Source organism: Pteropus alecto, unplaced genomic scaffold (genome assembly GCF_000325575.1).
Source record: "Pteropus alecto unplaced genomic scaffold, ASM32557v1 scaffold22, whole genome shotgun sequence".
Lineage (NCBI taxonomy): Eukaryota > Metazoa > Chordata > Mammalia > Chiroptera > Pteropodidae > Pteropus > Pteropus alecto.
Window position 1 is genome coordinate 953,409 of NW_006434839.1, and position 23,619 is coordinate 977,027.

The following is a 23,619-nucleotide window of genomic DNA, read 5'->3' on the forward strand; positions in this document are numbered from 1 at the left end:
ATTTGTGGGGGAAAAGAACATCTCACTCCTCTCCCTACTGATCCTTCGTACCCAGTTAAAAACTCAGGTTCTTTCAGAAGTCTTTTCTTTCTGTGCATTTTAAGTACAAGTGCTACGCTCACGAAACTGTAGATTAAGTGTACAGAATTGTCACGTATGGTGACACCATCAGGGTGGTTACCTCCCAGGCACAGCCACGCGCAACACAGTTTTCTGCAGAAGCACCGTTCTCATCTGGATAACAGTCTATTTTTTCTGCATCCTGTATTTTCAGGTCCCATTCCACCGTGTATACTTCTCCCAGGACGAGGTCAAGTCCTGTGATAAGGGCCACCTGTAGGAATGGAGTGACAAGGAAATTTACCCTCAGGACAGAGGCCTTGCAAGATCTGACACTTCTTTTGGGAAAGGAAACAGAAATCAGACCAGACTCAACAATTCAAGTCACAAGCCACTGGAGTTTATATGAAGAGAGCTATTTGGGTGGTAGGTCGGGGGGACTATCCAATAGCAACAGGGCAAATGTCACAACTCTGTGAATCTTACATATGACATTTTGAAAAGAAATTTGTCAAATGAAACATTTTGTAATCACCCCTTTCCCTCCTCCCCCAACTCCTCCTCCTCTACCTTATTTTGTAGGGAGGGTTTCTCTTCTGCATTTTTCTTGTAGCATAACACACACACACGCGCACGCACACGCGCACACACACACGCACACACACGAGCACACGAACGCACACGCGCACACACGCATGCATGAGCACACACACGCACACGTGCACACACGCACACACACGCACACACACGCGCGCACACACACGCACACACAGTGTAATCCCTAATTCAGTTTATCTTCTTGCCCTCCATTCTCCAAACCAGTGTCCCCCATTTATATGGATCGGTGACAAGAACACAGGAACAAGCATATATGGCCTAGTTCTCATCTCCATTCTGCTGTTGAAATTTAGATGAATCACTTCAATTCTCTGGATCCCAGTCTCATCAACTGCGAAACTGGCGAACTGGTAAATTCATTACATTTCCTTCTATTTCTAACATCCCAGCCTCTTCATTTCTCCAAGACCAAAGCCTCAAAACATAAAACCTTCTTCATTGACTCTCACACAGTAATTAAGATGTTTAATATTTTTTCTATGTATTTTTCTACTCTAACGAGGCCATGGTGGCTAGAATGAAGCAGCCACTTCCAAGCACAAGGAAGAGAAGACCTCAGCTCTGACAACCTGGAGCCACCAAACCAGTTCCAGCAGCCGACCGCCCTCTAACCTCTTACTGCAAAAGGAAAACAATCTCAGTTTGTTGAAACCACCATTTTGCTGAATTTCCTGTCACTTGTAGCCAAACAAATCTCGATGTAATGTCTTTCAAAGTCCATCATCTGCCCTGCCTTCTCCGAGGGCTTTGCTCAACTGCTCCATTAAGCTTTTAACTTTATATTAGCATAATATAAGGGTTCTTAAGTGTTGCTTTGGATTGCCTATCCCCTACCCAGTAGTTCCGTGTGTATAAATCATATCTCCCCACTACCCAAATTTAAACAGAGTTCTTTTGGCCCTATATCAATTAATTTCTTAAAACAAACATTTATTGAGTTTGTTTTCATACATGCAGCATTCAGATGGCTTGCACTTTGGTGTACTCATAACCAAAGAAAACCAATACTTTATTTCTAACTTTATAATGTATGTGTCCTTCATGTATGCTGTCAGGACAAAATGTCAAATGTCATTGATATCATTATAGTAGAAGACCAAATTTACTTATTTGCTCCAAATGTGAAAGGTCCCCCACAAACTACGCTGACCCAGCCACTGCTAAGCCCAGATCATGCCCGTGGTCAGGAGTATTTGGGGAGAGGGCTCCTCATTATGCTAAGACATCAGTGGAACTGGTTACGACCTGCCCAAGAATGTCAGGTCTCATTACAACTGATGAAAAATTATTATCATCATCTAACCAAACAAGTAGCCATTAATTAGGCTTGCCAAATTCTTTGACATAAAATAGTTTCTAAAAATGTGTGTGTTGACGTGAGAATCTACATAGCTCAAGAGATTAAAAAAACACACACGCCTCAGACTTTTCGTTAGTGGGAATCTCGCCTCCCGCCTTTACCTTTCTAGCATCGCCAGCAGCTTTCCGATCTACTTTTCCTCTAACCCTGTTTCCCGGGCTCCTAACTTTTCCTTCTTCTGCCCCAGTCAGAGAGAACAGAAAACCTGAGGTGAGTCAGGAAGTAAGGATGGAGAGACCGGTTTTCCCCGTCCAGTTTCTCAGCAGCTCCCTCATCGCTTCCAGCTCTGGCATAGTCCTCATTTTTTCTCCTCTCCTCACCCTCCGACTTCCCACCCCAGGCCTCAGAGAGTATTCTGGTCCTTCAGGATCCGTGGCCTTGGCAAGAAGAGACACCACAAACTATAAAGAATTTGTGATAAACGATCTCAACAAAATGGATTTTTACCTGTAGGTTAGAATCATAAGTGACATTAGGAGAAACTTGACTTGAGACGCCATTATGTTTCACTGTAATGTTGTTAGGTTCCTGGGTTCCAAGGATTTTAATCTCTTTAAAAACTAAATTATTGGGGTCTTTGTAGGTTGACTGCAAAATCTTCACATCCAAGCGGTTCTGCAAAACAAGCACAAAGGTCTACCTATGATACTCAGATTCTCAAGTCACTCAAATATTCCACGCTGCCTAAAACTGCTCTGCCTGCCTCTCGGCTGTCTTTGCTAATGTGTGCTTAAGGGGTACAAACTGATCTTGATACTCCCCAAGTTGGAAAAGAGACAGAGTCAAATGGATGGGACAGAGAAAAAGACATGCTCACAGAAATTTTTTAAAAACTGAAGGCTTTGATTTATCCATATCATTCTCTGTTTACTAACAGAGATGACTCAATTATTGGGAATTAATCCATATATTGAAACATGCTCACCTACAGTCATAAATGCATATGAAGCTACAAATATAATTACACACATAAACAAACACGCATGACTCATGGTCAGACAAAAGCTCACGCATAAGATCCATAAAATATACTACTCACTTGAGTGACGGAAAACTCACAGAAGAGATAAACTTTATTGGCCACAGTATCTGAAAGGGAGAGAAAGATGAGTCAGACTCTGGTCTGCCCACCACAGACAAACAGATTTTACTGTGCTGTCCTTGAAGATGCATCTTGAGAATGACAGGATTATAGGCAGCGTCTCCCAGGCCGAGCCACTGTTTTCCCTTTTCATTTCTACCTTGACCTTGAAAAGGTTCCCTTCCAAAGGAACCAAGGCATATGAGCCACAAGAGTTGTGAGTGTCCTGGAGACAGAATAATGTGCTAAGAAGCTAGAAGTAGACACACTAGAAAAGTGTATCCTCACTGCCTCACCGGCATGGATACGTTTTCCATATCATCGACATTTGTTCATTAGTATTTCAGGGGGTGATGTCTATACGGAATGGCAGGAAGAGTCTTGAAAGTATCTTTCAGGTTCTCGCTGACAATAAAATGAGAGACTATGAATATTGCTGGCCACTGGGAGAATTCTAACAGGTAGAAATGCGTTTTCCTTCCATCATGGGTCTGTCTACCACTACCCTCGAACAGTGCAACCAAAAACAAAATTTTCCTTCTTGAGTGGTTAAGCCTACAGTGCCTGGTACGGTTTCTCCCACAGCTGAATGACCAGCAGGAGTATCTCAAAGATGCAGGCTCGGAAATGGAGACATCGTCAGCAGTGCTCACCTTTTGTTTCCCCATCGTCCCAGAAAAGCTCCCCTTTTGCTTCTTTGTTATCATCTAGGGCAATGATGAGACCGAGAGGGTTCCGGCGACTGTGGGAGACAAGATTGATTAAGAGATAAAGACTTAAAACTCAAAGAATTTTGTGAAAGGAGTTAGGAACAATTCCTTTGAATTTGAAATGAGAAAGGGTACTGGCAGCAGATGGCTCTGCTTGTCTTCAGGCACGAAGGCAAAATCGACAGGTGCATCTTTCTCTAGAATCAGTAATGTCACAGGAGATAGGAACACCCCAAACATGAGCAATAAACATCTATGTAGGAGGCAAGAATTTAAGCACCAGAGTCACTGGAGTAGCTATAATAAAAGCTGCTGATGTAAATATTGTATAGAATATAGACCATTAGAAGAGAAAGAAATCCTAGACAGTGATTGCTTCAGCCTAATGACTTTAGAGACGATACATGCGGGAGAAGTATTAACTGGTGGGGGAATATATTTTCTTCTCTGCCTAAAAACCATTTTGACCCAGAAAGCAATAAAATACAATAAGGTCCATTCTCTATAATGGCAACTTTCCTAATTTTATTATTTATTATTTGTTTTGAGAGAAAAGTAAAACGTTCTCATTATCTTTATGTTTCATAACTCAGAATAAGAAACACACAAAACTATTCAAAAAGATGGTGAAGCAGATGAACATAGAGGAAAAGGGGGAAAGAAAGAGCAAACGCATCTGGACTCTTTCCTGATTTCACCACTCCTCTCGACTGCCTACCAAGTTTCTGCTCCTGTCGCATCCCTCGTGACCTCGAGCCCCCATTGTATGCGCTCACAGCTCAGCCTTCCACGCTGCCCTGTGCGCGTCAGGTGCCATTATCAACAAAATCACCTGCTTTCATCTAACGCGCATGTATGGAGTGGCTTTCGTTTGCTAGGAAGTGTGAGACAAATAGATCATATTCCACTGATGACCTTAAACATTGTAAGGAAGATCAAACATATTCACCAAATAATCAAAGAAGGAAGTAAAGAGTGACACAAAAGCTAAAATACAGAAGTCTAAAATGACACCTGTAGCAGTGCGGTAGACTAGATATTCGGGAGGACCTAGACCTTCTGAAGGACCCATGCACTAAAATACGATTTGGTCCTGGATAAATGACAACACATGTCCCTTGACGGGAGTTAACGTGACCCCAAGTTGACAGCAGTCTTGGCTTGCGACCACAGAGAAGGCGAATCCTCTCTAGAGGAACGAGATCCACATTTGGACCGTAAAGATCACCACATTTGAAAAACAAAAACTACTCAATATATGAAGTAATAAACCAGCATGACAGAGAGTTGGCAAAAACAACTGACAAGTGATTTTGATTCCACTAAGGACTTTAAATAATAGAATTTTCAGATACAAAGTATAAAATAACTATGATTGAAATACTTAACAATATCAAGGAAAGGAAAAAAAAATCAGCTGAACAGCAAAAGAATTAAAAAAAAAACAATAACCATAAAACTGGAAGTGGCCGCATTTCTTCAGCCAAAGAGTTGGGGGAGATTTCTTGCCAATAAAATCTGATTTTAATCTGAAGGATTATTAAGAATGCATCAGGCAAAGATTGTTGAAAAGGATAATAAATGCTGATGTCCAAACGCAATAAAATGGATGGGCGTGTTTGAGGAATAACAAGATTTTTGGCATGGCTCGTTTACAGGTGTGTTTTAAGGTGTGCCAGGAGACACAGTGAACTTGGAACCAGACTGTGATTGGCCTTGAAAGCCGTACTAATGCGAGGGTTTGAACTTCAAGCAGGGGAGCAATAAGTTGAGATTTCATTTTGGAAATTTAATTCTGGTATCAGAATGCAGAAGAGTATGGAGCTGAACAACTAGAGAAAAAGAAATCAGCTGGTATCGGATGTAGAAGGATTTTCTATTGTATCATAGAAAATCTAAATGTTAAAAATCAAGGTAATAAGGTTCAAAAGAAAAGGCAGGCTTCTAAACTCCAAAGAACTTCTAGTCTATTAAAAACAAACAGGCTCATACTTTTAGAGATGCAGCTATAAACGTGTGCGTCGTTAGTACAGATGGGGTCCATGATTTTAGAATCAAAGAATCATAAAGGAAAAATCAGTGATGTGAGGGAGATCTGAAGTGTAGAAGTAACTTTTGAACTCTATCTTGCATCACAAGAAAAAAAATGGCTCAGCGGGAAGAAAGAACAGGAAAGTTGAGATTTTAGGGGAATGAACAGTGAACTCCCACTCCCTGGAAATGACAGTGAGTCAAGAGCATGGCACAATGGGTGGATGGTCTGGCCAAGGAAGCTAAGGTGATCAACAGACCCCATTTGCTTGGAATTGAGAAGTTTCCCAAGACACGAGACTTTCAGTGCTAAAACTGAAACAATCCATACACGCCAGAGCCCCACCCCACCCTCCACATAATGCACCGGCACCTTCTGTAAGTGCAACAGATGGGAACAGAAATGACCAGCTCCATCGGCCTCCTGCTTGAAGGAAATACCCAGCCAAGCTGTACCTGGCTGCAGTGGTTATAGCTGGCTGCTGGGTAGGAAAGATGTAGCCTCCTCGAAGGTGAAGTCCAATTTTGTCTCCGGGAAGCTCCATCTCCACTTTCTGTTTCCTCCATCTCACTTGGCCCCCCTGATGGATGTGGACAGATCACACACACTGGCATGACAATGCATTCATCTGAATGCATCGTCACCTAGCTGAATTACTGTTTAATTGGGCAATCAAACAAGAGAAGGGGAAAAAATTAAGAACAGATTTTGCCATTACTTAGGGACTTGAAGGAATATTCATGCCACGCTGAGGCTATTTGACATATATTACATGAACTGATAGTTCTGAACAAGTAATCTGACTCATGGCAAAGCTCAAAATGTCCACTGGTGCCTCTACCTTATTGATGAATAAAGTATATGAAAGTATGCTTTTCGGGTTTTATCATGACTGATGTTAAATAACTTAGGCTCACTTCATCTAATCCACTATGAAATTAGAGAAAACACTACAGAAACACAGTGCATGGACAGACAATTCTCTTTCCAGGGAAGTATCTCGTCTACACAGCTGTAGCTGTGGTCTCAAAGAATTTAAGAAAAGTCAAAGCTACTTACAGTCTCATAATCATACCAGACGGCATCGGGCACATAGGCCATCACTTTCTCTGCACCCTGAAATTAAGACAAAATATTGTTTTCCATGACCCGGTCTCATAAAGGGATAAAATAAATTTCTTAGCATTCCCTAGGGGACTTCTTCACCATAACTAAAAGTGCATAAATAGCCTTTTTTCTCTCTGTTACCGAATCATGCTGTACTTCTCCTGGGAATAATTGAGGCAATAACTTGGCCATTCAAAGAAAAAACCCAAATGGAACGATATTAGGAAGAATAATAATAATATTGAAATCTGTATTGTGGGGAAAACCCCAGCTTCACATTGATTACCTCGTTCAATTTTCCACCAGTTCCCACTACAGGTATGAGTATTATCTCACATTTACAGCTGAGGAACTAGCATGACAACTTGTACCAGATCTCACTGGTACTACGTGGCAGCGACAACAATCACACTCTGAGCGTCCTGACCTCACAGTGAGTGCTGGGTTACTACTCCATTCTGCCTCTATATGACGGGGCAAGTAGTGATCTGCTCTGAGAATCCAACACCAAATGGGACCATTCTTCAACCCAGATTCACCAGCAGATGCTTCTACAATGGTTGGGAACTTGGTTAAGAAAAAAGACTTAGAGGGAAAAAAAAAGTACGAGTATCAGATATCCAACTGCCCCTAATTTATGACCCTGGCCCACTGTCTTCAAGGCCGACTGCCACAGGTGTTGGAAATGGGTTTGGAATAAAGAGAAGGTAAAGGGTTCCAGGAAGAGAGAAGAGATTGATGGGTATGGGAACAGAAGCAGAGGCACCAGCATATCTCCAGGGAACACTTGCCTCATGCAGAACTGGAGTGATGAGGAGGCCGGGCCCCCATAAAAACTGCTGGTGCACATCCCACGTGCTGCTGTCCCTGTAGAACCTGGAGATTGGAGAGATGTTCACCAAGATTTGGGCTACTGCTTTCTGGAGGCTCCCCCACAGCCTGCCCAAAATGTGCAGGATCCCTGCCTAAGACGAACCCCCCAAGTCATTCTGTGACACCTATCAGGCCCCACCTCCCCACTCCCACAGCGAAGCCCACTTTTCCCAGCCCATGTACCCGCCTGCTCTTCCCCCAGGTTGGATAAGCTCCTATTCCAGTATCTATGCTAGGCAGTTCCAGGCTATAATTCTATTCACCATATCTCCCTTCTAAAAAAAAGTAAGTAAGATAAGCAATATATTTTAAAACTTCAGCTGACCAGCAAGAAGGAACTAGATTTGATCACAAAAAAACAGCAGCCAAAGAGATGGCAAAAACTCGCCCAAAATAATGAATACATAATAAAGCAGGTGTGTGCCTGAGGGCCTAAGGACACCCAAGAAAGTAACTGGTTTTGACAAGGGAAGTCTTTTAAGTCCTAGAGCCCCAACACAGAGCCTTACAAAGGAGACCATCAAGTTCAAGCTAGCAAATTCTTTCAATTAAGACTAAAGAAACTAAGGATGAAAGAACGAAAATGATTCGTCTAAGATAAAGAACCAGTTCATAGCAGAACAAAGAAAAGACCCCCAAGTCCCACAATGTTGGTATAGTTCCCTCCCCAAAAGGGAACAGTCTGTAATACTTACATGTACCCCTAGGATAGTATCTGGGGAGTGTATGTATGTATGTATGTATGTATGTATGTATGTATGTATGTGTGTATGTATATATGTATATATGTGTGTGTGTGTATATATATATATATGTATATACATATAGTGATTAGTTCTAACGCCCAGTTGCATCAACAAAAGTCCTCTGGGTTAAATGGACTTACTCGTGCAGAAGGGGCCTGGCCACTGTGTCCCCCCGGCTATGGGCGCGATAGAAGAGGGTGTAGAGATAGGGCAGCAGAGTGTAGCGGATGCTGAGGTAGTGTCTGGAGGAATTCAACAGCAGGGAGTCAGCTCCGAAGGAGGCAGGATCCTGGGCCTGGAAGAAAACAAAAGGTTGCAATTGTGATCTGGCTACGAATCACAGAAGCGTCCGGAGAATTCCGGACTATTCGTCACAAGGAAGCGTTTCCTTCCTGAAAGACCCCGGGACCCAGACTGCAAACTTCGTCTCTGATCAGCGTAGCTGGCAAAGGGAGACCATTTCACCAAGCAAGAGGCCACTGTGCACCTTGCAGCTCAGCCCCCCACACTCGAATACTCCTTAAGAGTGCTCTCTCGGGAGACTACCAGTTAAATAATTTTGAAATATTTCCTCATTTGATTCTCATTACAAAATGAGCAATGTAGATAAAGCATAGAGAGGTTTGATAAACAGACTCGCCATTTCCTTGACTGCAGCAGTCGAAACAGCAGAGGCAGCGGTACAGGGCGTCTTAATGGCACATCATAACCCTTGTTGATTGCAAACGGTAGTGCAAATTAGCCTGAGTGAAGCACCAGGCAGCAGGCTGGCTCCACAGATTCCTTGGCGAGGATGCAGAAAAGTCCAGTCCTAACGTATGCTGTTTATTTTGGCCCTATCTCCTGGGAGACTTACCTTGTAGCCTTGGCCGTTGTGATTCCTGGAAAATGGATAGAATGCTCCCAGCTGCATCCACCGCCTGCAAAGCTCCTCAGGGGCATCCAGTGCGTAGCCACATATGTCAGGACCCACCTGGAAGGTCAAAGACTGCTCGTGAGCACACCCCTCTTTGCTCTCCACCTGGAACCTCCCAACTGAACTCTGCTAGCCTCTTACTGTGAAGGCTAACACAGTGTGATTGAGTTGGGTTACATCCCGTGTCCACTCTTTATTGCCAGGTGACTTTGAGTAAATTACTTAACCCTTCTGTGCCTTAGTTTCCTCACTTTGCTAAAGTGGGCACTAAGTAATAGGGTTTTAGTAAATAAGATAATGTAAATAAAACACTTGATATGCAATAACTTTTCGATGACTAGTAAGTAGAAATATAGCTAATACTATTTTTTATATAAATTTATTTATTTAAATTAGTTTCAAGTATACAGCACATTGGTTAGACATCTATAATGTTCATAAAACGCTCCCCTCAATTGCTCCCTCCCTCCCCTGGCCCTCCATCTAGCCATCATATTAATGTTAACTGCATTCTCTCGGCCATAGCTTGTACTATTTTGACCACACTACTATCAGAATTAATTTTTCAAAACTGAAATCTGATACTGTCACTAGCCTATTCAAAAATCTCCAGGGTCTCCTTGCAGCTTATCTTATGAGCTCCCCAAAACCTGGTTCCGGCCCACCTTTCCAGCATCTCTTCCCATTTCAGTGCTACACCCCAATCCTTACAGACACATCAAATCCTCTTCCTTAGTGCTTTTGTTCATATTCATTTCTCGATCTTAAAATGACCTCACCCATTAGTCTGATAAAATATACCCACTTTTCATTGTTAAACTCAAGGGTCATAAACTCAAACTTCCGTGAAGTTTCTTTGACTTCCTCCCATGACACCCTGTGTTCTGTGTAATCTTGTCAGAGCTGATAAGTCCCTTTCTCAGGATCTCCCTTAATATTTAATGTTTATATCCCTGTTGGCACTTTTACTCTAGCTTGTCATGATTATTTGTTTGTATGTGTCTCCTCTTATTAAATTATAAACTCTATGGGGAATGAGAGGGTGTTTCTGTTACTATATTTATGCTTTTCTCCACCCTCACCATACATTCATAGCTTAGTACCTGTACATAGTAGGAACTCAATAAGTATACATGTTGAATTTAAACAAAAGATGCCAAAGCCATCTCTTGGGTGTTGGCAATGTTATGTTTCTTCATCTGGGTGCTAGATATACAGATATGTTCAGTTTGTAAAATTCATCAAGGACATATGCAATTTTTTTGAGTGTATGTTATACTTAAATAGAAAGAAATACTCTAATGATATCACTTCAAGGTTGAACTTTATAAGACAATACAGGAAAGAACGTCATGGTATCAGAGCCATACTGATGTAGATAAAGCACATGCTCTCAAGATATTAAATCCCTGGGCCATGGAGGGTGGGAGAGGGAAGCTTCATGGTTGGAAACTGTCTAGAATGAGGCAGTTTGGGACTGAGGTGCAGGAGAGAGCTTGGGATGTGGACTCACCATCGGGATGCCGAAAAGGTTGAACTCGAGCACGCCGGGGATGGACCAGCGGAGGTCATTCCAGGTGGCCGCGTTGTCTCCTAACCAGTGGGCTGCAAACTTGCCGGATCCCGCAAAGGTAGAACGGGTTATGATGAAGCTTCTCTTATTGGGGAACACAGTTTTGACAGCTCTGGAAAGGAAGGAAGACTCAGGAGTCAATGTGTGACCTTAGCATGTCTCTGCCCAGAGACATATACCAAGGGTCTCAAAAGCCAATCCCACATTCTTCTCCTCCAGCTCTCTCCCGGTAGGGTCAGAGCTGCTGTTAGAAGCAGACTGCACCATTGAGTAGATTTTATGTTTTAGTTTGTTTTCAGGTGTTTTATGTACATCATTAACTCCATAATTTCCAAGAATTTCCAGAGCAGCCTGAAAAAGCTAGTAACTAGAGATATACAATTTTCATGGCACAAAGGTGAGATTTAACTTTACATGGCTATACATATACATTGATCTTTCCCATTGTGTAATTTCAGACATCCACAAAAATGAACTTATGAGAGCCCCCTCTTGGAAATTCAATTCTTTCTAAGTGGAAACACTTTGGTCACAATTTTGTAGCAAGAAAAGACATTTTAAAATTATAAATGCATGCAGGTACTTTTATAAGTAAATATCTACATTTTTAAAATTAGAAGTCTATCATATACTTAAAAACATTTGCGCTAAAATTTTTTTCAACAACTTTCAAGAAGGCTAAAATTATATCATGACTTTGCTTATGAATAAGTGTGGTTTGGTCTGGCTTGTTGCTGTCACAGTTACAGTAAATAGAGAAAATTCTCGATACCTTCTCCTCACTACAGAATTTGAGTCCACGCACAAAGGCAGACACAACACATTAGAAGGATGAAGAGCCAGCATCTAAAATGCCAAAGCGCATGAGATTTGAGTTACTTACCCCTCCATCCTCCATCCTATAATGTCTATACAGTATAGCAGCAAGGAAAATATATGGGCCTCGGACTCATGCAGAAATGGGCTTAAATTGTGCTTTTATAATTTATTAGCTGTTTGACCTTGGTTACTTCTCTTTCTTTTCCAATCTTCCATTTATTTATTTATTCATTGATTCTTCCATTTCCTACATTCCACAAATATTTATTGGATTCTTTCTTCCCTATGTGCTAGGTAGTTGCTTTGCTTATTTGATAATAATAACCATACTTATCTTGCAGAGTTCTTAAAAGTAACACAGTGGCACCCAGCACCTAGCAAGATCGATAATTTGACATGTATTAAATCGACAGCAATAGTGGCCTTACTCTGCAGTGGCAATGGCCATGGAGTAGCCATACAGATTGTGGACATCATACTGCTTGCCCCAGTGCTGCACTGCATCCATGCAGAGGGTCTTACAGAACAGGTACCCATCCAGGACTCCTGGCACAAAAGAGGGATCAAGCAGTGAGTACACAGACACACTTTCTCTGCTCGTCGACTGTCACAGAACCTAAAATGGTGGCTCCCTGAGCAAGCATTCGTTGTGGCCATCCTGTAAATGATCATGTAGCTTCCTCACCATCAGAGGGCTATCCATTGGGGGTAGTTTCTCTGATACTTAAAGAAATTGTGCTGACCCACACATAGTCTCCCACCTGGGTGCTCACGTGACGGGAGGCAGGCATTTGGAAGCAAGACGATCTAATTAGATTTAGAGTCTAATTAGATTTAGAGTCTAATTCTTCAAACTGAGCTAAGTTAAGTGGTTTGAAAATAGAAATACTGGATGAAAGTGTAAATTAACTTCTCGCCCCGACTCTCATTGACCATATGTTATAAAGGATGGTTGCCTGATCTCTCTTCCATTCATCTCTTCTTTTTGGCTCCCACTGTACCACTCTAGTTCAGATCCAAATCACCTTTGGATTTTGACTGTCGCAAAAGTTTAGTGCTGGCAAATTGACTTCTGATCTATTGATTCCTACTGGACACTAACGCCAGATTACTATTTCCCAAACCATTTGACTATCAAATTTCCCTCTTACTAAAACAGAAATGACTTCTCTCACCAAAAGAGTAAAGTATGAACTGTCTCTCAACATTTGATTTTGACCCATCTGCCTTAATTTCCTATTTTCCCACCAGACTGGAAGTCTTTACGACATGCTACAATTCTAGCAGCTCATTCCTTTCTCTCTCTTTCTCTCTTTCTCTCTCCCTCTCTCTCTCCCTCTCTCTCTCTCTCTCTTTTTGTTATTAAAAGTATACATTTTTAAAAATTTTTATTTTATTATTAGTCTCAAGTATACAGTATGTTGGTTAGACATTTATATAGTTTATAAAATGATCCCCCTAGTTTCTCCTTCTCTCCTCTGGCTCTCCACCTAGCCATTAATTACTGCTGACTGCATTCCTTATGCTATGCTCCCCATCCCCGTGACCTTCTATCAACTACTAATTTGTACTTCTCTGGGGATGGCCAGAGGGGAGGGGGCTGGAGGGCTGGCAGAATGGGGTGAAGGGTTAAAGAAGTACAAATTAGTAGTTGACAGATGGTCCTTTCTTAATAAAGATACAATTTGTCTGTGAGCCTTTAGCTTCCTTCAGACTACAATAAGTGCTGTGGTTTCGGGGCCAAACTGTGAAACACAGCACTGTCCAAAGTTCAATCAGAGTGCACTTACACCATATTCTCTGACTTTGACCCCCCACACCACAGGTTCTGGCTTCCTTTCATCCTATGGTCCAGGTCTGTTCTTCACACTCCTGATATCACCAGACTTGACTCTCATCTGAAGACCAAGCCTGGTTACCTGGACTCTCTATGGTCAGCCCTGACCTGTGGGGAATAACTTCTACAGCAAAAGGGACTAACCCGTAGCCTCTGGCTTCTGCACATTTTCTCTGGCCCTTTCCCTAGAACTATCTTGGACTGTAGGTAGAAGATCTAGATTGCCCCCTTTTGAATTTATGCCTCATTTAGGAAAGCATCGTGTATTTTGATTTTCTTTCCTAGTTTTCTTTTTATATTACCCATAGTCTTATTTCCTTATGTATGCTTGTGTACAAACTCCCTTTCCAGGCTCTTCATATCTATGCTCATGAATTTAAAATACCAAATATGCATTGACACTTTAATCAGACTAATCACCAAGACTTACTGGGAGTGAATGGGGGATAATTGAGATTGCTTGTGGAACATCCTGAAAGTGAACCATCAACGAAGTTGGAGACTTCATTCATGTCCTACAAGATAAAGAACATGAACTATTAAGAAAAAATAACACGTCCCCTTATATTGTACTAAGTCTTTTTTTTTTTTGAGGAGTCAGAAAAATAATTCCAGATATTTCTTTTTTAAACCGGTTCTTATGTACATGGAGAGAAATAGATGTTCCTGTCTCCTCCATCCATTCAAGTTTTCATGGAGAAGTTTCATCAACTCCTTTTGAAATTGTCTATGTCTATAACCACTAAAAATGAAAAATTTCCAAACACATTAGGCAAAAAAAGATTTCAATTTATGTGATTCCATATATATCAACTTATACATTCTCTACATATCTAAATATAGTTATGAATATACACACATAAATACATATACATATAAAAATATATACATAAGCAGAGAGTGAGAGAGTGAGCATGTGCCAAGAGCTGTGCAAGTGCGGGGGCCTGAAAGATACTCACCAAAATACTGATAGCAAATGTTTTTGGTTGATATCATTTTAGAGAGTTTCACTTTCATATTTTTTAGCTGTCTGTATTGTTTAAATTCCCCATGTTTCTCTTACAAATAAAAAAAGTTTGACTCTAGAGTTCCCTAAATGTTGCTGAACACCAGTAGCTTTGCATTTGTTTTCATTTGACAATACATGAGACGTCTGCCCTTACTGCAGCCACAATTTTGTCATGCACCTGAGTACTTTGGCTCTGATCAATGTGTCCACATGAAAGAGCCCTGAACCGGCACTTGGACAATGTGTGTCCTTTGTGACAATGGAAGGAGCATATGCCGTCTTTTTCCTTCAGCTCATTCATTTGTAAAATGAGTGCTGGACTTGGGAAAATCAGATTACGTCCAACCCTAACAATCTGATTTTGATTCTAAGCTACGTGTTTGGTAAGATTATTTGAGTAATACGATAGGGAATTTGAACAGCAAGAAGACAAAACTCGTGACTAGAGAAGAAATGCACGACTCCAACACAGACACTGAAGACACTGAAATTGTTAAAGAGTTTGCGTGCCTTGGCTCAGTCATCAATTCAAACGGAGACTGCAGCCAAGAAATCAAAAGCGGGCTGAGACTCGGAAAGGCAACAATGGCAGAATTAGGAAAGATCATCAAGAGCAAAGACACGTGTCATCAGAGACCAAGGCTAAGATAACCCACACCCTTGTATTTCTAATTACTATGTACAGATGAGAAAGTTGCACCATGAAGAAGGCCGATAGGGGAAAAGACATTGATTCATTTGAAGTGTGGGGTTGGAGGAAGGCTCTATGGCTACCCTGGACAACCAGAAAGACGAACAAGTGGATCCTAGAGCAAATTAAGCCTGAAACGTCGGGGGAAGCAAAAATGACAAAACTGAAGGTGTCCTATTTTGGGCACAGCATGAGAAGGCAGAGCTTTTTGGAAAAGACAATAATTGTGGGTAATGCAGAAAGCGGCAGGAAAGAGGAAGACCAAATGTGAGATGGACTGACTCCATACAAGAAGCCATGGGTATGAATCTACAGGAGCTGAGCAAGACTGCTGAGGACAGGACAGTGTGGATGTCACTCACTGACAGGGTCACCAGGAATCAGAGCCGACTCGACGGCATGTAACACACACAGACAAAACAGGCAAGACTTAGAATTACTGCCATACTCGCTTTCCTCTTCTCTTCCCCCCGTGCTCCATGACTCAACGATAAAATTTCACCTATGATACACAGTCACCTATTAATCAAAACGTTAATAACTCACAATCCAGATTCCATCAAATTCCACTTGGTTGTGGAAAAGCTCAAACTCATTAGCCCACCAAACAGCACACTTGGGGTTGGTATAATCAGGAAACACAGTTTTTCCAGGCCAGACCTGTAGGGGGAAAGAGAAGAACATTGCTCGGAGTAAATTAAATGCGTAGGGAGTAAAATAGAGCGCTTCTGAAGAAATTCCTAATATGATGATGGCAGCAGAGGAACCAGGCACAGGTCCCTTCCAGTTAGGAACGCGAAGCCCTCTAAATACTCAGAGTAAGGGTCAGGGGGAGTCAAATGGTCACCTAAGGGAAAATTCGTTTTAAAAATATTGGTAAATCCTTGAGAATTTTCAGCTCTGGTTCACCCTTCCTCTCATTCTCTCCACTTCCAAGTCTAGGAAAGGTAAGTGAGGGAGAGCACTACACAGATTTCAACGGGCCCCTTACAAGTGTGGGCTCTAACTATCAATTACTCTTCCTTTTTTTTTTTAATTTTCTATCCACTTCCCACCAGACATTATAGTCAGGTCAGCAGAGGTATAAGAAGTGAACCAGTAGATGACACCTTCACAGAAAACAAGGACGCATAAAAGTTTGAGAAAGAAGTGGTCAAACTTGTCAAATACTAGAGAAATCAAGTAAGAAAAGAAATGAAACAGTGCCATTGGATTTGCCAGTCAGGAGGTAACTGGTGCCATTTGCCAGAGCTGTGCCAGTGAAGTGACGGGGGCAGAAAGAGGCCGGCAGTCGGCTGAAGAGTGAACAGGAGTGAGGAAGTGAATATTCAACATGGGGGCTATTGTTTAAAAGGATGAAGCCGTGAAGGGGATGTAAAAAGTAGGGTGGCTCGTAGGTCTCTGGGGATGAAAGGACAGGGAAAGTTTAGCCCCAGCATAAAATGTAAAACAAAATAATTGCACATACATGCGCACACACACACGGCCACAGCCCCTCTACCAGCCCCCAGCTACCCCATTAAGTTACCTCCCCAATGAGTGGCGTCACTCCATCTGAAGCATTCACCCATATCTTCATATCTGAACCCCTGTCATATGGGCCATAGGGATTACTTGGGGAAGAGCCGTTGGAGATAGCCGGATCCTAAGTAGGGGAAAAACACAATGAAGGACCTCGCTTTAAGCAAGAGGCACTGAAAGAAGCTTGGGAATTGGGGACGAAGGAGAGGGAATAATGACAAGGGAGTACAAGTACGTGATTTGGGGGGGAAAAGGTAGGACACGTACCACGATGATGACCAATTTCTGTCCGTTATTGTGTAACTCCTTAGCAAACTCAGGAAAGCCTTTGAAATCTACTGGATTATAAGTGAAGTCCTTCCTCTCATCCATATAATCAATATCGGCATGCTGAACATCCTGAAAGAAGACACAAAGTCCACGGCTCAGCGCCTAGGAATTTTCCTGTTAAAACGAGTCAGTCAAATTGTCATCATTTCTATTCATGATAAATGCTGACTCTGTGCTGGGCTTTAAATGGGGCTCTCAATCAGTCTCTGGCATCTAGATGCTTATATTTTCCAACAGCAATTTCAAAACAAATGACACACTGTTTCCCTAAGGCCTGACTCCACCCTGGAATCAGGTTGCCGGCATCATACTCCCTTGCTGCCTGGCCCTTGGCATTAAAAACCAGTCTACAATCAAACCGAAGCAATTACAATGAATCGGTAAGGCTATCGAAAACCATCCACTCCCTAAATCCTGCCCTACGCCCCCCATAATAAAGGGGGAAAGGGGCTTCCTCTCCCACTTCTCCCTCTTTTTGCTACCCCATGTTCTGTTCTGTTGGTTCTCTTCTACTTCAAGTCTTCTTTGATGATTATCCTCTCCTGATTTTACCTGGATGATTATAGTGGAGCCCAGACGAAACCGACTCTTGCTTTTTTAGGACCTGGGTGTCTGCCTCCAGGGGAATGGGGTAGGAGAGAGACTACTGGACTCTTTACCTTTGCATCTCTTGTTCTTTCCTCATTGTACGTCCATATCAAAGGAAAATGGGTAAATAAAGTCTTTACACTGTGACTCGCAGGAACTAAAAAATGATATATAAACTGAATTCCCCGACATTTGGGGCCTTTTTCTCCTTGTGTAGACTTTTTGTCTTTGCTTTCTCTTGTCTTTGCATTTCCCCTTCTCTAATAAACTTTCCTTTTGACCCTAACTTTGGCATGTGTTTGAATTCCTTCTCACGCTCCGCCAAGAACCCTCTTCTCTCTCAGCACGGGGCTTGAGTCCCCCCACTCAGGGGAATTTGCCTTCTCCTGCATCAAGGTGGGCATAAGAAAATTTTACCAATAAAACATGTGATCATAAAAAATAGAGACAAAACCAGATTGGCTCCTAACTCCACAACTGTAGCCTCTAAGTATGATTTCCTACTAAAAAGAACCAGCTCCTTGAAGAAATGGCTGGCCCAACAAAAGAGTCTAACACTCTGAATCTATAAAACTCTTTATGTTATGTATTTTAAAAACTCAGGGGGAGAAAGCATAGACCGTTATTCTTAGTCCTCTAGGAAACTCTTATTTCTGGAGGAATTTTTTAAACCCTTACTCACATAAGGGAGCTGTGCAGCCCAGTTTCTGTCCACGACTTCTTTCAAGTTGTCTAGGCTTCCGTAGTCATAACGACTGAGGTGAAAGCCAAGCGTCCAGTAGGCAGGTAGAGCTGGTCGCCCGATGAGCTGCAAGAAATATATGAAATAACAGTTAGCACATACTTTATTTTTAATAAAACTTTTTCTAAATGTGGGCTTGGGAGCACAGAACATATTCCATTTCCCAACACACACGAATGTTAGAATGTCAGTCTATATCCCAGCCCCTTTATAAATCACTGACAGTAGGGTTAATCTGTCAGAGCAGATTTGTAATAGCTTCGTATAACGGCAGGTTCTCATGAGTCACGCCTGCATATTAAACTTGCTTTTCTTGCGTCCTATGTAGGATTTCTTCAGTCAAGAATCATGAGTTTACCTCTAGATACTCTTGAACAACTTGCTCCGGAGTGTTTCCCAGGAACACATAGAAGTCGAGAATGCCCCCGATGGCACGGTAGGTGACAGCTGGTGTGGGCTGGAGGACAATCTCTTGAAAGATTGAAAAAGAAGAAAATCAAAATTAGAATTTATTCTGGAGTAATAATCACAGAGTTTTAGACCAAAGCATCACAGTCATCTGAACGTGAATATAGTGATCTAAATGCCTCAGACTTTGTGTGTAAGGTACAAACTCTGAAGATCCAAGTCCACCTTCCCTGCACGTGAGAGTCAAACCATCTGCTCTGTGACAGATTCTGATAAATGGTGACTGGAGTGTCTTAACGACTGAGTCAGGACCCAGGCTCTCATGAAAAAGCAGCCAGATTCATGAAGGGGTCCGGAATAAGCCACTGTGGCATAAAAATTATTTTAAACTGAAGACACTTGAGTTTCTGAAATCTCTTATCAGCCTAAAAGCACAGCCTCCTGAAAGTACTCCGCTGTCATAAATCCTCTCCTCTGGACCGACTCTAAGCTTCTCTGAGGCAATAAACTGGCATCACATCAAAGCAGTCGTTGTTACAGGAATATCTATCTCCCAGCTGTTCTCCTAAGGGCTCATTTATATCTCCAAAAAAGTCATTTGCTTTCCCACAAGTGCCTTTTACCTCTCTACCTTCTCTAAGAAATCATTTGTTTTGTCCTAAGTTCTTTCCCAACCCCTCCCCCCATTTACCTATTAGGATGGTACATACCACAAATTGTAACCATCCCTTTGAGCACTCTCATGCATATGCATGTCACGTGTGTAAATAACTGTCTTTCTCTTGCTAACCTGTCCCTTGTCAGTTTGATTCACAGGCCCCCAAATACTGAACCTAAGAAGGTAGAGACAAAATTTTTCTTCTTTGACATTCACAACCATACAACATGCTGTTCCTACCCCACACCCCACCATGACTACAGGAATATAACCCAACTAAACACACTGAGGTACCAGGCTCAGTGAATCTCACATCAGGCAAGAGCCAAACTAAAAAAAAAAGTCAGAGACTATATTATAAACTCGAAATCCCCCTATGCCCCAATCACGCCTCTCAGAGGTGAAGTCTCCCCATAGCCTTGGTTTGCATTTAGTGATAAAAAGCGTCAGGTTTTACTGAACTGTAGTCACTGGTCACAGGCACAGTGCACACGAAATCCTAGGATTCTGTGACCTTTTCTTTCAAGCCTGCCTCGGCTTGTCTTCAATGGCCTGAAACTGTACAATCCTTACATTATCACAGTGGGTTCCTGAACTACCAGGTCTCTCGGAATCATCTGAGATTCTGTTAGGTAGCTTAGAACCACCTTAGGTCACCCAGACTGATTTTCACACAGTCTGTGGTAAAGGACCTCAGATCGCTGGTTTTTAAATTTATGACTCTTTTGCAAACTGATGCTTTTGTAAAATAACGTGAAAATGAATTACTGGAAGGAGGCTCGTGCATGCATGTGAATGCCACGGCAAGGTCTGCTCTGTTTCTATATTCATCTGACCACAGACCCGAAACAGCTTGTGACCCGTCCGTGAGCCATGCTCTGAGCAGCATAGATCTAGTCCATTGATTCTCGGTCGGGAAGAGGGTGGGGCTCAATATCCTATGCCCACCATCACCCCTGGGAGATTCTGATACATCTCTTCCCCTGTGGTGACTGAGTCATTGCCACTGAGATCTGTTGTTACTGGTGCCAGCAGAAAAAGTTGAGCACCATTGATCTGGTCTAAAACCATTCAAAGATGGGAAGTTAGCTACCTTCTGGAATTCTGTGATGTTAGACTGTTTAGTACTAAACAATCTGATCTTAATCTTTATATCCCTCACCACTCCACTTGACCTTGCTACCCTTGGAGTGTCTGAATATGAAGTAGTGAACGTTCACTGCTCGGCTGTGGCTCCCTCGTTAGGCCCAGCTACCGTCAGCATTAGGCCCAGGATCAACCCCTCTCCTGGATGAAAGACTAAGAAAAGAGAAAAAAGAAAAGGTAGAAACTGCCTCTGACTAGATCACAGGAAACGGTTATATGTGTTAACTCTATAATAGAAAACATTCCAATGGTGATGACCAGAGAGCACGCAGGCCCTAAGCTATGGGCCAGCCGACCCTAACGGGCTCCATTCCTTTTTAATCATAGTGCTGTAAGAAAGGGACTGAGAGTCATTCTCATGCATTTTTTCATGAATGTCCCCTTTAGTCCTTTACCCATGGCATTGCTGTTCATCAGAAACACTCCAAAGGACAATCCACTAGCATCTTCAAGGCACAGGAAGAATGTCTGTGTACCATACAGGTTAGTTCCATCCTGCAGAAGGATAATTAAACATGGCAAATTTATAATCTAATAGTCAAACTCCACTTGGCCAGAAATGACTTAGGAAGGCAGTGTTAATCTTGCGAGTAACTGACAGGGAACTCGTGAGTAAAGGAGACACAAATACATTTTAAAAATATAAGGGAGCTATGTGGTTGATGTTAACCAAGTGAATTACGATTCCCTTGTGGAATGAGCCAGCTATGACCGTTTATCTAGAAGGATGGTGAGAGTCTGTGATGCCTGTTAGGACGTCAAAGAACAAGAATTTTCAAACTGTAGTTCAAAAAAACCTCCCCTCTCAAAGAGGCTTGTCTAAACCTGACCTAACTCCATCTGCAAAAGCTCCATGGAGCTGTAATGTGACTCAGGCATTTTTCTAATGTACAACTAGATGGAGTTCTACTTGAGATGTCTGGTCCTCTAGTCTTTGCAATAGTAGACTTCTGAACTTGACCTGGTCTTATAGACTTAGAACAGTACTGAGTCCCTGGGGATGAAAGCGAGCACTGACGGTTTGTTAAATTTGCCCAGGTGATTCAAATGTGCTGTTGTGTTTGAGAATCGCTGCTCTGGAAGAGCATTTCTCAAAATTCGGTGTGCATACAAATTACACAGGAATTTTAGTTAACAGTGGATTCTAATTCAGTGGGTGGAAGAGGGAGCTGAGGGCCCATGTTTCTCATATAGTGGAGCCCAGGCTGCACACTTCGAGGAGTGGCAAGGATTTGGGGTGCCTTATGGAACAGCCATCACCAGAAGCTCCCAGATCAGCTGCTCTGACCCAATGTGTTTTCTGTGTCTCTGACAGGCATATGCTGTCATGTGTTTTCTGTGTCTCTGACAGGCAAATGCTAACTTGGGGCATGGCCTCAAGTTAGACAGGCCAGGGGTTAGAGGTCATCTGTTACTTATCAATTTTTTTTCTTTTTTACATTGAGAATTTATTTGGCTTTTCTGAGCCTCAGTGCCCTCATTTGTTACATGAGACGAATTATACTTATTTTTTCAGAGTTCTTTTGGCGAATAGAGATAATATATAAAATAGTCCATAAATCAATCCTATGATCTTGTCACCCAGCCAGTAGTTCTGCTTACTCACGAAAGTTACTGACCAAGATCTGTATCTCTATGCCTAGAAAATGCCTCTGCTTTGGGTTTTAGCAGTCAAAACAAAACAAATAAACAAATAAATAAAACAAAACCAAAAAGAAAAGAAAACAATAACAACAAAAAATTCTATTCTTTCACTGTCCCAAACATTCTTCACAAGAATGACTAATACGGTACTTTAGTTGATATTTTATCCTATTTCACTGATAAACCTGATACGTTGGTGACTTATTAAGGTCAACCAGAGTCAATGTTAGTAATGTTTCACCAGAACAAGCTAGTTCCAAAGGAAGATACAATGAAAAGTAGTTGACATTTATTGAGCACTTTCTATGTGGCACACACTCCTCTAGAGACTCTGTACATATCAATTCATTTAATTCCCATCACGACCCTAAGAGGTGAGTATATTGCCCCCACTGTACAGACGAGGAACTGAAGACACAGAGAGGTAGCTTGCCCAGAACCACATAACTGGTGAGCAACAGTGCCAGAATTCAGACCCAGCCACCCTCCCCTGGGATCTTACTCATAACCATTGTACTATACTGCCAGGAGTGACCTTCAAGAATGAGGCTGTGCTAGTCAATGGCGAGGGGCCCTCCTAAGAACTTACCCCATTGGGGGTTGTGTCCCTGGCAAATATGGACCAGGTCTTCCAATTCATATCATGGAGGTACTGCTGGTGCACGTGTTCCCCCAGACCGTACACGTTGGCACTCGGCAGTCGAATAGAGAGCTGCAGGAACTGGTCAGCGAACAGGAGGGGGCCAATGCTTGAGTCAAACCTAGACACAGATGGAAAACACGGGGATGGGTGGGAGAGAAAATGACTACCTAGAAAAGTGGTCCTTATTTTTCAATTATTCAATGCCCCCTACTTAATTGGCCCCATTTGCCCTCCTGTGACATTTTTCCAAGGACACCAAGAGATCAGGACTTCTTGAGAGCAGGTACCATGTGGCACACTTCTTAGGCTCATCCCTTAGACAGCCTACCTCATGACCAGCATACGATTTCTGCATTATAGTAGATGTTCGTAACTAGTTACTGGTGGATAGGTGGTTAGATGAATGAAGGAAAGAAGGGGAAATTTGGGGGAAAAATGGTCAAACAGAAAGAAAAATGAGAAGAAGGACACAGCCCAGTGCCTGGCCTATAATAAATTATTAGTAAT

The 23,619-nt window shown here is 42.2% G+C and overlaps 1 protein-coding gene across 1 annotated transcript in view; it reads right to left on the reverse strand.

Moving 5' to 3' along the window:
- Positions 1-23,619, reverse strand: part of LOC102897997 (maltase-glucoamylase, intestinal) — a 71,016-nt gene that overhangs the window by 28,742 nt on the left and 18,655 nt on the right. Inside the window, exons 7-25 of the mRNA XM_006910464.3 lie at positions 23,059-23,230; positions 21,221-21,320; positions 18,972-19,084; positions 18,554-18,679; positions 17,221-17,352; positions 16,961-17,077; positions 15,979-16,092; positions 14,163-14,247; positions 12,324-12,441; positions 11,017-11,188; positions 9,444-9,560; positions 8,728-8,882; positions 7,760-7,844; positions 6,921-6,977; positions 6,317-6,441; positions 3,773-3,861; positions 3,078-3,127; positions 2,486-2,653; positions 182-334 (exon numbers count right to left, since the gene is read on the reverse strand). Coding sequence (XP_006910526.1) covers positions 182-334; positions 2,486-2,653; positions 3,078-3,127; positions 3,773-3,861; positions 6,317-6,441; positions 6,921-6,977; positions 7,760-7,844; positions 8,728-8,882; positions 9,444-9,560; positions 11,017-11,188; positions 12,324-12,441; positions 14,163-14,247; positions 15,979-16,092; positions 16,961-17,077; positions 17,221-17,352; positions 18,554-18,679; positions 18,972-19,084; positions 21,221-21,320; positions 23,059-23,230 — 2,248 coding nt within the window. The remainder of the gene's footprint in view (positions 1-181; positions 335-2,485; positions 2,654-3,077; positions 3,128-3,772; positions 3,862-6,316; positions 6,442-6,920; positions 6,978-7,759; positions 7,845-8,727; positions 8,883-9,443; positions 9,561-11,016; positions 11,189-12,323; positions 12,442-14,162; positions 14,248-15,978; positions 16,093-16,960; positions 17,078-17,220; positions 17,353-18,553; positions 18,680-18,971; positions 19,085-21,220; positions 21,321-23,058; positions 23,231-23,619) is intronic.